At 41.3% G+C, this 18,159-nt stretch overlaps 1 protein-coding gene across 2 annotated transcripts in view; it reads right to left on the bottom strand.

Moving 5' to 3' along the window:
• The window catches only part of Vopp1 (VOPP1 WW domain binding protein), a 65,218-nt gene extending 59,383 nt beyond the window's left edge, over window positions 1-5,835 (bottom strand). The window contains exon 1 of one of the 2 annotated variants that reach the window (XM_031382024.1): window positions 5,627-5,835. In XM_031382024.1, coding sequence (XP_031237884.1) covers window positions 5,627-5,680 — 54 coding nt within the window. In that variant the 5' untranslated portion in view covers window positions 5,681-5,835. The remainder of the gene's footprint in view (window positions 1-5,626) is intronic. The other variant, XM_031382023.1, reaches the window with a different exon arrangement.
• Window positions 5,836-18,159: the final 12,324 nt, after the last annotated feature.

Below are 18,159 nucleotides of genomic sequence, written 5' to 3'. Positions count from 1 at the left end.
TATTTCTGATGGCACTGAGAGTAGACCTCCACATTATGCATATCCAAGGCTAACACTCTACCACTGAAGTACATCTCTAGTCCCCCAGGATGTTTCAGATAATTAAAGGTATTAAAATATTTGTCTCTAAACTGCTTATACGGTAGAAGATAAATTCCATTATATTTTGAAGCTGATAGGTACCAGGAAAGAACAGGACTAACTGGAATGACAAAGGTAGGGAGGGCAACTGGGATGGAAGTTATGTGGTTGGACCTAACTAAGTGGCCAGCCATGACTACGACCCTATCCTTGCTGTATATGTCATCCTCACCCCCACCCTCAGCTAGCCTTCATTTCCTGTACAGGCTAAAGGACAGCAAAGGCCAAGGAGAGCCCCAGCTCTGGACAATGTTCCTGACCCCCTGGACATCTGGTCACAGTCACTCACTATTTCCAAGCAATGCCTTTGTTACATATGTCATTGGCTCATCTATCTTTGTCGTTTTTCTCTTACCTGTAAGCAACCAGCCTTTTCTGGAGTTTCCAGGGATAAACCCGATGCCTTTTCCATCAGAATTGAATGACTGCTCAGATTTTATATATTCGTAAAAGTAGGACACTTGAAAAGTTTATCTTAGGAAACTCACAGGTTGGAATTCCAGGGCATGAAACATTTGAAAAACAACAACAACAATCCCTCACTCTGAAACAACTAAGTGCTAATTTTGACATTTCCAAGCAACAAAATACATAGAACTATAGAAAAACACACGCTAATCCTCTTATTTCCCTAACATCAAAAGGTAATATTCACTTCCTCACCCTTTCTCTCCCAAGGATGACCACCCTTTCTTCCTGACCAAGCACAGCTGCTCTTCCGGAGAAGAGTCTTACATACTCAGCTTTTGGTGCCAAGAAAGGAACAAAAAGATACGAAGGCTAGTTCTACCTATAAAATGAGTCCATGCCCCTGTGAACAAACATAGATGAACTTACAGACTTGCATGGGTGACTCATATTCAACAATATTCTATGGGAGTGGGAGTATATAGCTCAGAGCTACAGCATTTGCCTGGCATGCACATATAACCAAAATAAATATACACATAAATAAAGTAGGTTTTTTTGTTTGCTTATTTGGTTGGTTGGTTTAGTTTTTGGTTGGTTGGTTGGTTTTGGTTCTTCAAGACAAGGTTAGCCTTGGCTGTCCTGAAACTTCCTTTATAGACCAGGCTGGCCTCACACTCGGCCTGCCTCTGCCTCCTGAATGCTGGGATTAAAGGTGTGCACCACCACCACCTAGCCTCACCAAAAAAAAAAAAAAAATCTTTAAAGCATACACTTTAGGAAGGATGTAGCCCTTCTAACAACTAAATCCATTTCAAAAGCGTCACCAACTCTGTGAAACAATGTACTATGAGGAAAAGTCTCAGGGATACGCCAGCACTTGGGGTCTAGTTACCCTTGTTTCAAGCAAGATATAACCAGCTTTTTAGTTTGTTTTTGCAGTTTACTGTGGCCCAGTGAAAGTCACCGGGAATTATCCCATCAGCCCTAATAGGAGCTAAAGTTCTGTTCTCTTCTCCTACACGGTGCTCTTAGGAGCCAGCCAGCAAAACTAAAGCATCTAACCTTAGACTCTGGGGACTACTCAAAGGGGACTTTTAGCTCCTCCCATTCATGGAAACCAGTCTGTGACCTCCTATAGAGTATGCTACATTTCTGACATGCATTTATGCTTGTATTTAACCAGGTGGTAGACAGTGATTATGGGGTGTATAAAATAAGGAATCCCGTTAGGTGATCACACAATTCCCAGGAAACTAAGCTGGGGAGAAGGGTAGTTCCAGGAAATGAGCTTCAGGATGTGTCCGTGGTGTAGAGTAGTGTTGTCAGCGGTCTCTTCCTGCTCTAAGTCCTGACCTAGGAATCCAACTGAACAACCAGGTTTCCTGGGATGCTCTTGCTGATGTCTGCTATCCAGTATGCATCTGACTTCCCTCTCTGAAATGTCACATTTAAATTAGATTATCCCTCTAAGGAGGACTGACAAGTTTCTGGAGGAGTTCTGGCACTTCGCCTGCATGTTGGAATGCACACCTCTACAAATCTCTCTGGGCTAGCTAATTCAAGGTGTATATTCCCTCCGTGTTCCCATGGAAGCAGACTTTGGGTAGAGAAACAAAAGAACCAAGTGCCTCAACTCCCTCATTTAACAACAGTAAGACCTGGAACAAATTATACAATATCTCTCACTTGAAATAACCATGGGCTACGATGAATCATGAATTAGCATTTATAAAGTGCTTAGAACAAGGCTTGGTAATAGAATAAATCATCCTATGAATGTTCACTCAATAAAAATACAAATTTCTATATCCAAGCAACCTGCTATAAAAGGATACAGAGTGGGACCAGAAAGCCCTCTTTAAACTGTTAAGATTCTCTCTATATTCAAGGCTATGAAACTTCTAAGCCTGATCTTCAACAGCATTCATTGATAAGGAATTGCCAGAGGGCTGAAACGGGATACTCACTACCACAAAACTTCATGACAGATGTTTAAAGTCAATTATAAACAAATTTACACATTGAAACCATCTCAAGTAAAACACACACACACACACACACACACACAACCCAATGTCCTGAGTATCAGTCAACAGAAGCTGAAGCCATGAAAGGGCTTCCCCAACTACTTTAATGTCCTCAGAAGGGACCCTCTGCCTCCTCAAGTGCACTATAACTGTAACTGTACATTTAATCATGTGACTTGGGCCATCAAAAATATGCAGATAAAATATTCAAAGCAGACAGTTTAAAATGAAAATGCTCAGACTAAAGCCTCACATTAAGCTTGCCTGCGATAGATTGTTAGAAATCTTTTCGTGGGTGTTTCTTGAGACAGGGCTTCTCTTTGCAGCCCTGGCTATCCTGGCACTAGACAGAGCACACCTCTCTACCAGAAATTACCTGAAGACAATCATCATGTATAAGCGAACTACCTAGGAAACGCGTGACCAGCATCCAGATACTGAGCTTCATGAGAACATAAGAGCTCAGCTTTTGGGGGTGGGGGCCTCAACCCTTCGAAGAAATTTTAAATTCCCTATTAAGATAAACATTCCAATCAGACATGGTGACCCATCCCTGTATCCACAGCATGTGGGAGATTGAGGCCTGGGCTACACAGGACGATCCTCTCTTAACAGGGACTGTAGTTGGATAGAGTACTGGCCCAGCATGTATAAGAAAGAAGCCCTAGGCTCAATCTCCCTCTGGTAAATAAGAAAACAATAAAATTAAATTAAGTGAACAAATCTAAGAATGCAGCTCATGGTAAAGCGCCTCGTTTGACTACTTTGTTCAAGGCCCTGAGGTCCATTCCTGGCACTTGAAAAAAGTTCCTAGGCAATGGAACAGGACAGGATAGAGCAAAACCTTCTGCACTAAAGGATTAGGCTTTAGACTGATCCTCTGCAGGCAGACACGGAAAGCAGGTTCTAGGGGCATTAATATACTTTTCACTTGAACCCTGGAGAGAACCAACTTCCTGCTCCTTCTCCCTCACCAAGACTAGTGGGCCTTTTTTTTTTTCTGCCTGAAAGTATTCAGTGGTCTTTCAAATCTCCCACAAGAAGTGGGGGAGGGTCCTATAGTAGGAACCAATCAGCTTGCCTTTCTTTGTCTGGACTACCCAATCTCCTGTAGTAGCCCAAATCCGCCAACTGAGAGGGAAAGGGAGAGCTCACCCCATCCCCAAACATAAAAGTTTTAGCACTGCCATACAAACTTTGACTTCCAGGTCTTCTGGATCTCCTCTGATCTGGGAGTCAGTCTCTGTGTTCTCTCTCTCTCTCTCTCTCTCTCTCTCTCTCTCTCTCTCTCTCTCTCTCTCTCTCTCTCTCTCTCTCTCTCTTTTCCCCCACCCCCTTTCTTTCTCTGTGTGTTTTTCTACTTGCAATAAAACTTGCTGGGTGCTGAGACCTTGTTTTTACTGCCTTATTTTTTAAATCAGCACAGAAAAAGGGTCTATTCCAACAACTCTAGACAACGTTGCTATGATGGCATCAAACCAACAAAGCAATAGACTAAAAGTTGAAAATAAAAACTGATGACAAGCAACAATCTAAGGTCATCTTATTTGAGGTAACTTTTGGTTTTCCCCCTCCCCCGAAAAGCTAATTCAATTGACTCAACTGGGTTTGAAAGCTTTTCCACTGCTGACCCTTGAATGTAAAGCCTTAGAGTGTTGGCATATCTGCCAGTTCTCTCCTGTTCGTTTCCTCAATAAACATCGATGGAATACAAAAATATAGAAAAGAAAATTAAAAGATAAACGCAAACAGAAAAAACACCCACCCTAATAGAAATAAAAACAGCTCTTTTGAAGCAGCCATTTAGGATACACACAAAGCTAAGTTGGAGACAGGAGTGGCACAAATACAGAAACAAGAGAATGCTAGGTAAGCTTATGTTACACACACACACACACACACACACACACACACACACACACACACGCAAACGAGATTATCTCAACAGAGATGTGTTGAGGTAAACACACGTTTATTTTTGTAAACAGTGCTCTCTGGTTTGCTTTCCTACAGCAGTCAATGTTGAATTATCACCCAGAGGGTTTGGGTCCTAAGCTTTTTAAAATCTGAACAAGTAGGAAGAAAGAATGCCAGAGGTGGCACGTCTTAAAAAAGGCTTAAATGTTCAGAGAGAGAGAGAGAGAGAGAGAGAGAGAGAGAGAGAGAGAGAGAGAGAGAGAGAGAGAGAGAGAGAGAGAGAGAGAGAGAGAGAGAGAGAGAGAGAGAGAGAGAGAGGCATTTCAAAGAAAGATGAGCAATCTTTGCTTCGAACTTAGAGCAGGGAGAAACTGTTCCCTTAACCCTCCAGGAATGAAAGACTTTCCCTCCAGCATAAATGAGAATCTTTCCAAGCACTGCTGACTCCTCAGCCTAGGAAGTTTACAGGTCTCTGAGTCAGGACCATGATAGTGGGGCATCCTTACCCACTTAAACTGACTTTATTAATACAAAAATTCTTTGCAAATACTGAAGCTGTGGGCGTATGAACAAACCTCCAAACCCCAATCCATATTTTGCACACCATATTTTACACATCCACTGTTTTGCCTTTGAATGAACCCGCTGGAGCAGGAAGGGTGGCTCGCGTCACAGGATGTCGCAGTTAAGTCGACCGCAGCCCCGGTCTAACCCTGGCTGGCTGTACCTCGGCGGCGCTTCCACCCACCATCAAGTTTCCGCGGCTTCACCTCAGTGCACCCACCACCCAAGCTCCCCATGGAATTTTTCTCCTCGCTTCTAAAAGCCTGCATTTCATCTCCAAAGGCAGAAATGTCCCTGTCCCTCCTACCAGCTGTGGGAGGCGCCGCCCCAGGCCCCGAGAGACGGGGAGCGCGCGTGGACACGCACAAAGGTCCCTTCCCCGGAGCCGCAAACCCGAGCAAGCAGCGAGAGGGAAACAGGGCGCAGACAGGAGGTGGAGGCGCGCAGGGAGGACTGGGGGTTCCCGACATCAGGCCCCTCCGCCGCCCCACACCACAGACTCGCGAGCTCTGCAGTGCCCTTCCCGCGTCCCTGCTCCCGGAGGCGCGGGGAGCCGGCGGCCCTACCTCCACCAGCAGCCCGAGCAGCAGCGCCGCCACCCTGCCGAGCCGGCGGCCCATGGCTCCCGCGAGGACCGTCCGAAGCCCGGCTGCACGGCCAGTTCAGGGCCAGTCCGCACCCCGGGACCGGCGGGCAGACTCCGTGGACACGAGCCGACGCCGGCAGAAGGACGCGCGGCAAGCCGGCGGAGCTCGAGGACGTGCCAGGCCGCCCTCGCCGCGCGTCCCCGATCCACCTCACGGGCGCGCGCTCGTGGGCTTGTAGCCGGCAAAATCTGTGGAGCGCGCTTCGGGGCGCAGAGACAGCGGGGCTAGGTGAGAAGACTGCCCGATGTCTTCTCTCCTGGAGGGAGACCATCTTGTCTCACCTCGATAGTCCTGGGAAGGTTTTTATAGGACACCGGGTTTGGGAGCTGGGGGATAGATGCGGATGGATCCATCACTGGGTCTTCCTAAAGTTTCTGGACCCAGAAATGTTCTCACTGAGGTTCCTGTAGGTGAGGTGAGCGGTCCACTCCGCCCCAGGACAGTTAAACCACAAGGAAAGGACAGCTGATTGCAAAAGGTTCGTGTAGGTTTATGCCAACATCTTTCTGCCTGACTCTGCTAGGACCCCACCTTTGGACTCCACAGTGCACCTCACCTTTGAAGTAGACTCTTTAACCTTAGGGAATTGCGGCTGACCACCCTTAACTTTGTCTCAGACATTACCTTTCCCCTCTCCCCCCACACACTCCCAATAATAACGCTCAGATGCCTTCTGACTTTACTGAACTTACTGAAGCATTGGCTGAACTTGTATCAGACCTGAGCTGGAGACCAAATATGTAGAGGTAAATAAACGGTTAGTTTAAACTATGATATGTAATGCTGAGTGCAGAGATCAGAAAATAGAATCAATACTTGAGGTTCAGAGAGATCCCTAAACAAGCAGCAAAGCTTTCCAGGAAAGCCTGAAGATTTGAGCTTCTCCCTGGAAATGTAAGATGGAAACAAAATCATCTCCGTGTATCACATGGCTACAGGGCATGCCTGTATGTCTTCAGACAAACATATCACACACATGCACACGCGCGTGCACACACACACACACACATTTACAATAATTAATTAAATTTTTTAAATAACTAGAGTTGGTGAAATTACAGAACTACCTCCAACAGGATCTGGAGGGAAGACATTTAGAAAAACAGTTCTCTCACAAGGCAAGTCATAAATACTTTGCCAACTTTTAGTATACATACTTTGTTAAGACAGAGCATACACCTTGAAACTATACCTGTTACAAGCGGCAAGCAAAGCAGGAAAAAAAATGGCCTCATAATTACCCCTAAATTCCATTTTCCAACACAATAATAGCTTCATGAAGTTTTATAGTAACAGAATAAAAATAAAAAATCAAGCTCTTTCGTGGAAGCATTAAGTAGGTAGATTATAGTGGAGCAGGGAAATCTCTGCTTTGATCCTGATATTCTTAGCTTCTGGTCACTAGAAGCAGATGGAGAGATGTTTCTGTGCACACAGAACTGACTCAAAGCCTGTAAAGGATCATTGGACTGTTGTAACTTCGCCTTCCTTACAAATCTTTTTTGTAATAATTTTAAAAATTGTTTTAAAGAATTTCATATGTGAGTACTGTATGTACATTTCCTCTCTTTCATCTCCCCTCTCCAATTCCACCTGTGCCCCCTTCTACTCCCTCTCAAATATATGACCTCTTCTTCGATTGTTATTGTCACATTTGTATACACATTTATATCTAGTGCATTATATTATATAGCATACTGAGTCCATTTAATGTTGCTCATATAAACATATTTAGGGCTGACCACTTGGGACTAGATAACCTAAAAGGGGCTCATTCCTGGAGAAAACTGAACTTATATATGTAAAATATATATATTGAAGCTCAGTTCCACGGTCACTTATTCTCTTTACTTTGACTAGTTGTGGATCTCTATAGTGGCCTCCGGCTACTGCATAATGAGAAGCTTCTTTTGGCAAGCAGCATGAACGACATTCATCTGTGGGTATGAGTGTATGTTTTCAAGACTACAGCTAAAAACCTATATTGATTTAGGAAAACGGCAATGGTAGAGTCTTCTGTAAGGTTTATGGCCTCTGCAGTCCCAGGCAAGTGGCTAGGTTTACAGTACAAAGAATTCTCACTTATTGATTGAGCAGGCCCCAAGTTCAATTAGATAGCTGATGGCTAAACCCCTCCCCCCCAGAGATTTCAGTAGAGCCAGTAGCCATTGGGTATATCTTCCTGGACCAGTCATTATTGTGCTTTGCAGGATTTATCCCTGGGTAAAAGTTTTGATTATTTTTCTCCCTTGTCAATTTACACAACACCTTCTGATGCTATAGCAGCTAATCCTCAAGGAAGAGGCTTCTAGGCCAGTTACAGTTAAATTCTTCCACATTCTGTGTCTACAGAAATAAGGTTTTACCTCCGTGTTCTGGGAGGTAACCAAGGGCAATGACAGTAGCCATTTATTTATTATTTGGGATCCCTTGGCCTCTCCTGACCAACAATTCCAAGGGAGGTTTCCCTTATCTGGTTGTTTTCACTAGGGTTTCTATTGCTGTGAAGAGACACCATGACCACAGCAACTCTTATAAATGACAACATTTAACTGAGGCTGGCTTACAGGTTCAGAGATGTAGTCTACTGTTGTGCCAGGAAGACATTGTGCTGGAGAAGGAGCCACTAGTTTATATCTGGATTAGCAGGCAGTAGGAAGAGAGACACTGAGGCCTGGCTTGAGCATTTTCTGAGACCTCTTTCAAATCTAATTATTTCATTCATTGTTACATACACATATGCATACAACTAATATAATCTGCTCAGACTATATAATGTTATCTGTCTGTATGTGTTTTCAGGGATGCCATTTGGAATTGGATAACCAGTTAGTATGCTTTTCCCTAGGGGAGACATTTTTTTCAGCTCTCAGCATTCCTTAGTTGCCCATGACTCCTTGTGTAGGGTTGAGGTCTCATGCTCTTTCCCCATCCACTATTGATATTATCATTGTTCAGCTCTTAGGTAGTCAGCTTGGTGAGACATTATGGGTATAGCTTCTGACATTACTAGAAAACACAGTATCACAGCAAACTCCCTGATCCTCGGGCTCTTACAATCTTTCTGACCCTCTTCCTGAGACTGAGGTGTAGGGTTGTTTTATAGCTGTATCCATTGAGGCCTAGGCTTAGTGACTCTGCATTTCGGCTGGTTGTGGGTTTTTGTTTTTTGTTTTTGTTTTTAAAGTGGTCTTCCTGTCTTACAAAGAGAAGTTTCTATAGTGAAGAGTGGGGACTAAACTTACCTGTGGTTATAAGGACAAATGTGTAATATGTACTTGTACAGTAAGTCTTTTTTTTTTTCTTTTTTTTAATTAGATATTTTCTTTTTTTTTTATTTACATATAAATTTCTCCATTCCCAGTTTCCCCTCCAAAAAACAAAGAAACAAACAAAAACAACCAAAACAAACCCCTGTAGCCTCCCACTTCCCCATGTCTGCCACCCTGCCCTCTCCCACTTTCTGGCCCTGGCATTCCCCTACACTGGGGCACAGAACTTTCACAGGGCCGAGCTCCTCTCCTATTGATGATTGAATTTGCAATTCTCTACTATACACATGCTGCCTGAACACAGTAAGTCTTAAGTCCAAGTAGAGAGCTATTGGTTACCATAAAGGCATGTGTGCTATGATTTCACCCTTAGGTTTACTGTGCCATGCTGGTCTTTGTTGTGACTCATAGGTGTCATATCTGAATAGGACTGTTGGTTGATTTCCTCCTTTGGAGGCTATGAAAGCTTATTCTCATAGAGGAAACATTTAAATCAGTTCCAGCTCAGAGGTCACTGGTCTAAAATACATAGTGGCTTCAGCAATAGGGATTACCTTGCACCTCTAGAGAACAAGGTCAATAGCAATACTATGGGAGTCTCTTGGACAAGCCTAACCAGCAACTGAATCAGCCTACTGTTGAGAATTTTCTTAAGAGGTCTTTAGCTCTTGGAGGGAGCATTATCAGTTCAGATGAGAAAAATTCATTTGAATTATACCTATATTTATATACAGATTTACATGCAGTGTTGGTGGTATTTTTGGTGACGAGTATGATTTCTCACAACTTTTTCAGATATCCTATTTTTTTATCCTTCTCTCATGCTCCGTATTAATCTCTCTCCCCTTCTCAGTTCCTAATTAGCCCCACCCCCTGATTAATTCCTATAGCACCATTCAGATCACTTATACCCTGCTCTTCCCCTCACTATTGCTCTCTGAATCTCATAACCTGGCAATAGTCCTTTTCTACTTTCTTGATTTCGTCAGTTACTCCAGGTTATACATTCACATCTGAAGAATTGGAGCTAGAGCCTCAAATGACAGAATTTTTGATGTTTGAACTTCTGGGTCTAGGTCACCTTACTCAATGTGACCTTTTCTAGTTCTTCTTTTTTTTTTTTTAACCTGCAAAGTTCATGATTTCATTTTCTTTCAGCTGGATAGCATCCCACATTGTATAACCACCACCTTTTCATTATTCATTCATCAGTTGAAGAACATTTAGGTTGCTTCCAATGCCTAGCTATTATAAATAGGGCAGCAATGAATGTGATTGATTTAATCTTAGCTTTTGGAGACTTCAGTGATTCCTGTTACGGCTGCCTAGTCTGCAATGCCACCAACAGTGAGTGAGGGTTCCATTTTTGTCACACCCTCTCTAGCACTTTTTGCCAGTTGTTTTGTTGATCCTTGCCATGACTTAGGTAAGGCCATGACTTGTGGGACTTAAAAACATGCCAGAAGTTTGGTAAGGTAGAGCAGGAGGAGACTGGGAGACTTAGTGGACACATACCTGAGGCTGAGGTGACTCCCAGCTCCCTACCAGACTCCTGATTTGGAACACACATGCCATGCTTTTCACATAAAAGAGATGTGACCACAGGTCACATAGGCTCAGGACAGAGTTCTCCATGCTAATGAGGTATCTAGAGGCCCAGGGGGGCATAGCCAATAAGCTTTCCTTCCCAGACATTCCTCCCTGCAAAAGGTATTTAATCTCAGTCCCACCCTGAGAAGTGGGGTATGGTGTTATGCATCTACTTTCCACCATAGCAATAAAAAATTCAGAACTATAGACTGCCTCTTTTCATTGAGATCCACTATGGGGAGCTGTGGAGAAGGTCTTCACCTACAGAGCTGCTGTCTAATCTCCCATAGAAAGCCTCTCTCCACTCCCAGCCACAACAGTCACCAAGGCTGCTGCCTGACAAACCAAGGATCATCACCTTGGGACGAGCGGGATCTCCCTTTTACCCCTATACCCAGCCCATGGGCCTCCACTCCATTCTCAGCACTTCATCAACTCCCAGTGGCTCCTGGATGACCAAGGGTCTGAGAACTCCATTGCCCCAGCCTCATTGCTGCAGGTCCAGGGATGCCTGAACCAGTTCTGGCTTTCCCATGTCTCAGACTGCACTTCCCCACCTGTCATTCAGTGGTGTCCTAGTGCTTCTCTGCAACCCACATCCACCCCAGCTATGAGTAGGGTAAGTGTAGTCAAAGTCCCTGCATCCCCCTTCTCCAAGTGGCCATGCCCTGTGGCAGAGCAGATGTGAGACCCATAACCCTACAATGACTTAGGTCTGAAGGAATCTCACAGTTTATTTCATTCCCATAGTTTGTTGTTGTTTGAGATCTTAGCTACTTTTTTGGTTTTTTGCGACAGGGTTTCTCTGTGTAGCCCTGGCTGCCCTGGAACTCACTCTGTAGACTGGCCTCCAACTCAGAGATCCACCTGCCTCTGCCTCCCAAGTGCTGGGATTAAAGGCGTGTGCCACCACTGTCCGGCTATATTCTGGATCTTAATCTTCTGTCACACGCATGTCTGGCAAACATTCTCTCCCATTCTGTGGGATTTCTCATCATGAGAAAACCATCATAATGATTTTCTTAGTGGTACAGAATTTTCAGTTCTCTAAAGTCCCAGTTGTCACTTATTGGCCCCAATTCTTGGGGAAATGGAGCCCAATTCGGTAAGTCTGTTCTTCTGCCTGTATGACATTGGCTACTACCTGTTCTCTTCTAGCACTTTCAGAGTTTCAGGTTTCATGTTTAGGTCTTTAATCCCTTCGTATTTCATTTTGGTGCAAGGTGATAGATATAAATTCATTCTTTTGTATGTGATCATCAAGTTTTTCCAGGACCATTTGTTGAAGATGCTTTCTTTTCTCCAGCATATGTTTTTTGGCATCATTGTCAAATATTAAATGGTTGAATATCTGTACTCATATATGGGATTTTGATTTTGTTCCATTGGTCTACATGTCTTCTCTTTTTGTGCCAGTACCACATTGCTTTTATTACTATGGCTCAGAAATGTTGACCTACTAGCACTATTCTTGTTCAGGGTTGTTTTGGCTATGTCAGGTCTTTTGTGGTTCTAAATGAATCTTAGGATAATTTTTCCTACTTCTGTAAAAAATGAGATTAGCATGTTGACAACGATTGCATTGAATCCATAAAAAGCTCTTAGAAAGATGATTATTTTCACAAGATTAATTCTACCAATCCATGAACATAGGATGCTAGGGTGGTCTAAATATGCTTGGCCCAGAGAGTGGCACTATTAGAAGGTATTGCCTTGAAATAGGTGTGGCCTTGTTGGAGGAAGGGTATCACTGTGGGGTTGGGGTTTGAGACTCTCCTCCTAGCTGCCTAAGACAGTATTCTCTTGAATGTCTTTTGGCTTCTTTGCCAACACCATGTCTGTCTAGAAGTTGCCATGCTTCTTGTCACAATGATAATAATTGAACCCCTGAACCTGTACACCAGATCCAATTAATTGCTGTGCCTTATAAGATTCATGGTGTTTCTTTACAGCAGTGGAAGCCCTACCTAAGACAGATGCCTTTCTATTTTCTAGTGTTTTTCTGTATTATTCTTCAGACCTTTAAAGTTTTAATGATAGAAGTTACTCATTTCCTCAGTTAGATTAATTCCTAGATTTTTTTTTGAAGGCTATTGTGAATGGACAAGTTTCCATAATCTTCTTTTCTGTTGTTGGTGTAAAGAAGAGCTACTGATTACTGATTTATGAAAATTGATTTTGTATTCTGACAAGTGAATGAATTTGTTTATTATTTCTAGAATTTTTTGAGAATTTTTTGGGAATTTTTAATACATAATATATCATTTGCAATAAGAATAGTTGGGCTTCTTTTCTTATTTATATCCCTTTAATTTCTTTCCCTTTTCTTATTGTTCTAGCTCATTCCTTGAGCATAATATTGAAAAAGAGTGAGTACAGTGGTCATTCTTTTCTTATTCCTGACTTCAGTTAAGATTGTCTCAATCTTTTTTCTATTTAGAATGATGTTGGCTGCGAGTTTCTGGCATATAGCTATCTTAGTTAATGTTCTCTTGCTGTGAAGAGACACATTGGTCAATGTAACTCTTACAAAGGAAAGCATTTGAGGCTTATCGCTTTAGAAGGTTAATCCATGATCATCATGGCAGGAAGCAAATAGAAAGGGTGCTGGAGCAGCAGCTGAGAGCTTTACATCCTTATCCACAGGAAGCAGGCAGAAAGAGAGAGGAGGGGGAGTGGAGTGGAGGAGATAGGATGGGAGAGGAGAGCAGAGAAGATTAGTTGATATGGGATCTTGAAACCTCAAAGCCCACCCCCCAGTGACATATCTTCTCCTACAAGGCCACACCTCCTAATCCTTCCCAAATACTTCTGTTCATTGAGGACCAACCATTTAAATGCAGAAAACATTGGTGGCATTATCATTCAAACTACCATAATCCTTTTAGCTCTACATTTTCTTGGACTTTTATTATGAATACATGTTGGATTATGTCAAAGATTTTTTTGCATCTAATAAGATAATCATTTAATTTTTTGTCTTTAAGTCTGTTTCTGTGATTTATTACATCTAGTGAGTTGTGGTTGTTGAACCACCCCTCCATTTTAGGTATAATGCCAAGTTGGTCATGTGATATCATTTTCAAGTATATCTGTATCTTGTTTGAAAGTATTTTATTGAGCAATTTTGAGTCTTTGTTTATCAAGGGAGATTTCAATCTTTTTGAATTTGTAAAGATTTGTTTTGCATTTTCATATAAGGTCTATATGAGAAAACTGTGTGCTGCTGAGTAGAATATGTATTTTTGGAGTTTGGATAGAATATTCTGTAAGTGTCTGCTAAGTCCTTTTGGTGTATGATGTCAGTTAATTCTGATGTTTTTGTTCATTTTATTGTCCAGATGACTTATTGGAGAAAGTTGGAAAGTAAAATCACCCATTAATGGATTGTTATTAATCTGTGTCTTTTAATCCAGTAATATTTTTTTTTTCATGAAAATGGGTGCCACTGAGTTTGATGAATAAATTATTAGAATAGTAATATCTTCTCGGCTAACTGCTCCCTTAATTAAAATTGTGTCTGTCTCTATCTCTTCTGATTAGTTTTAATTTGAAATCTGTTTTGTCAGATATTAGTATAATGACATCTGCTTGTTTCCTGGTCCCATTTGATTAGAGTACTTCTGTTCATCCTTTTACTCTAAGGTGGTGCCTGTCTTTAAAGAACAAAATATGGGACTTTTAATAAAATACAGATTAGTGGATTTTGTTTCTTGATCCATTTACTTGGCCTGTGACTTTTGAATGGAGAATTGAGGCCCCTACTGTTTAAAGTTAGTATTTAAATGTGTGTGTGTTAATTGTGGTCCATTATGTTGCAGACTTTTGATGGTGTTGTTTATATTATTAGTAGTCTTTTGTGTTTAAATACTTGTGATGTTGTATTTCTTTCCACAGCCTTTTGGCTATGCTCATTCTTCAGACTGAAGAATCCCTCACGATGTTTTCTTCAGGTTTGGTTTGTTGATTACAATTATTTTAGGTTCTTTATATTATGGTAAGTTTTTCTTTCCCCTTCAAAGATATGGCAGAAAGTTTTTCTGGGTATATTAGTCTAGACTGGCCTTCATAGTCTTTTACATTTTGGAATGCATTATCCCAGGTTCTTCTGGCTTTGTAATTTACCATTGTGAAATCAGCTGTTATTCTATGGGTTTTCCTTTATATGTTATTTGCAGTTTTTCTCTTGAAGCTTTCAATACATTTTCTTTGTCATATACAATTACTATTTTGATTATGTGGAAATTTTCTTTTCCGGTCTTGTTTATTTGGTGTTCTCTGTGTGTTTTGTATCTGTATGGTTATGCCTTTCTTTAGTTTGGGTAAGTTTTCTTTTATAATCTTTTTGAAGAGCTGTTTATGCCATTAACTTTGAATTTCTCTCCTTCATCTGTGTCTAGAATTCAAAGGTTTGTTTTTTTCATGATGTCCCACATTTTCTAGTGTTCCTTTTCTGTCTCTATCTCTTTCTCTTACTCTCTCCATTTCTGTGTGCAATTCTCTGCCCCTATCTCTTTCTGTCTCTGTCTCTCTCTCTTTCTGTCTCTGTCTCTCTGTCTCTGTCTGTCTCTCTCTTTTTTTCTCTCTCTCTCTCAGGGTATTTTCACTATAACCAAGAAAAAGACAAGGATATCCACTTACCCTCTACCAATTCCATATAGTACTTGTGGAGTCTTAACTAGAACAATAAGATCAGTGAAAAACATCAAGGATATACAAATAGGAAAGAAATAAAAATATCTTTATTTATAGATGCTGTCATAGTTTATATAGGTGACCCTAAAACTTCCTACAGCTAATAAAATCTTCCAACAAAGTTGCTGGATAGAAAATTAACACATAAAAATTAGTAGCTTCCTTATATACAAATGATGAATGGACTGAGAAAAATATCAGGGAAACAGCAACATTCCTAAGAGCCTCAAAAATATAAAAGATTGTGGGCTAACTTCAATCAAGCAAATGAAAGACTTATGTGATAAACAATTTAAGACACTGAAGAAAGAAATTGAAAAAGATATCAGAAGGTAGAAAGATCTCTCATGCTCATAAATCAGTAGGATTATTGTAGTAAAAATAGCCATCTTCCCAAAAGCAATCTACAAATTCAATATAATCGCCCTCAAAAGTCCAACAGTTTCCATAGAACTTGATAATTTTCAACTTCATATGGGAAACAACAACAAACAAACAAACAAAAAATCTGCAGCATAGCTAAAACACTCCTAAGTAATAAAAAAAATCCTGCTGGATGTATCACTATCCCTGACCTAAAATTTTACCATAGAGGATAGTAATAAAAATAGCATGGTGGTTCACAAAAACAAACATATTGATCAATGGAATTGAATTGAAGACCCAGACATAAATCTACATACCTATGTGTTTGAAGCACAGAGAATTTGGGCTCATAGACAAGCACTAGAGGAAGCAGAAATGTTAAACATACAGGTTCTCTCTTCAAAGTGAGAGGGGTATAGCCTGTTTTTTTTTTTCCAGAAAACTTGCATAGACATGGTTAATAGCCTGCTGACCATTGTGATATCTCTGTGACAGAGACCACACCAGATTCTCTGCAAGACCTCTGTCTCTGTCTTGAGCTTGTTTGTTTCAGTCAGTTTGTAGACCCTATCTTTATGGAAGCTGTCACTTGTAATTTACAAAGGATTTTGATGTAGTCATGTTCTTAGCTTTGTTGTGCACATGGGATTGAGTTAATTATTAACAGGAAAAATTTCACCAAATTGTGTTGTGCTTAAATATACCTAAACTAAACCACTTGGGTCATACACCCAGTTTGAATCAACATGGGCTACTGAGTTTTGCTAAACCAAACTACCTTCTTGCTTTACCTGGGGATGAAACTAGAAAAAAAATCATCTGCAGTGAGGTAACCCAGACCCAGAAAGATAATTTGTCTTTCTGTGGATTTTAGTTGTTATGTCATTGATTAAAAACAAAACAAAACAACCCTACAATTACTACAAAGTTAAGTAAAGAGTAAGGGACTGGGGAGGGAGTAGGGTTGAATCTCCTTTGGAAGAGGAAATAGTTTTGGATAGACACAGGTGGGGCAATGGGCAAATTAAAGGGAAGGTGTAAGAAAGGTGCAAGGGAGAGAGTGCATAGAGGGACAGCTAAACCTAAGGGTAACCTTGGGGGATTGTATGGAAATCTAATTCAGTAGAAGCTTCCTAAAATATATACATATATAAAAGCAATCTAAATGAAATAGAGAATTAACATGGAAGATGGAAATCCAGCTTGACATTACTTACCACCAAGTGAAGCTTCCACTATGAAAAATGGGTTACATCTAATCAAGTTGTTGCCCAAAGGAGCCTTATGGGAACCTGCTAGGGACCAGCCCGGCTATGGCCAGGTCCCACAGAGGAAACAAGGAGTCAGTGAGGGAGGAATGAGTTATGCATGGGGGTCTGGGAAATTGTGAACCCTGACTGAGTTGAGGTGCTTTGTCCTTTATATAGAACTCCTTAGGCAGGGGTAGATTCAGGTTGTTCTAAAACATAGACCTTATCATTTTTGTTCTTGCACATGTGTTTTGATTGCCCCTTGGTCATAAGTTTAGTCGTCATTGATAAACAATGACCAAGCAAAGTTATCTTTTACAATCATTTTCCATCGTCAACCCCATAAGCCAATATTTAAAAATCTCAAAGCATATTTTGCCAAAGCCTGACAGCTGTTCTCAGGCTGGTAGCTTCTGCAGTTTCAAAGGCACTAGACAGAAAGAAAATCTTGAAGCCAGCCTGGGAAGATTGCCATGCCCCAGGCAGTGAATTATCAACTTTGAATTGTCAGAATGCTAATTGTCATTAGGCCCAAAAAAAATCTTGAGGCTAAAGTTGCTGTGGTTATATTATTCAATTCCTGCCATAATACAATGTTTATATCTGTGTAGATTTTATATGCCCAATCTTGTTCCTGCTCAAGATAACTTTTCTAAGAAAAGGGTATCTAAACACTACATTCTTTTATCATGTATCCACACCATTCTTTGTCCATCAGTATAACCCACCACCCCCCCCACACCCCGTGTAGGGCAGAGATAACTTCAGCCAATCTAACTCTGTTGCTGTATCTTCTCCTGGAGGGGCATACCACATGTGGGCCCTAATCTTATATTGCACAACATAATCACTTGAGTGAATAGGAAGAAGAGGCCTTTCATCTGATCTGCCAATTTCTCTAGCCCACTGAATCTTGTTTACCTTTTTAAGTTTACTTTGTTCTGATTATCTTGTTCCTGAGTAAATACAGGGGCAGATGTTCTGAGAGTATCTTGGAGCCAGAGTCTCATAAGGGGATCTCTGGCATTTTCATGTGAGTCACAACCTCCATGGTACAAGGAAGACCTTCAAGTAAGGCCAGATAAAGATATTTCCCTAAAAGTGGCAGGGGTAGTATAATCAAGACTTTCCTGGGGAAGCTTATAAGCAGTACTCTTGGAAGAAAGAATATATGACTGATAAGAAAATTTCCATCAATCCATTATCCCCAAGTTGTACAAATATTAAAAGTCCCCCAAACATGCAACACACAGAGATCAAAACTGAATGTGAACGATGG

The sequence above is a fragment of the Mastomys coucha genome, unplaced genomic scaffold, assembly GCF_008632895.1.
Source record: "Mastomys coucha isolate ucsf_1 unplaced genomic scaffold, UCSF_Mcou_1 pScaffold20, whole genome shotgun sequence".
Lineage (NCBI taxonomy): Eukaryota > Metazoa > Chordata > Mammalia > Rodentia > Muridae > Mastomys > Mastomys coucha.
The sequence above is the reverse complement of the archived record's forward strand: the minus strand, read 5'-3'. Positions and strand labels throughout refer to the sequence as shown.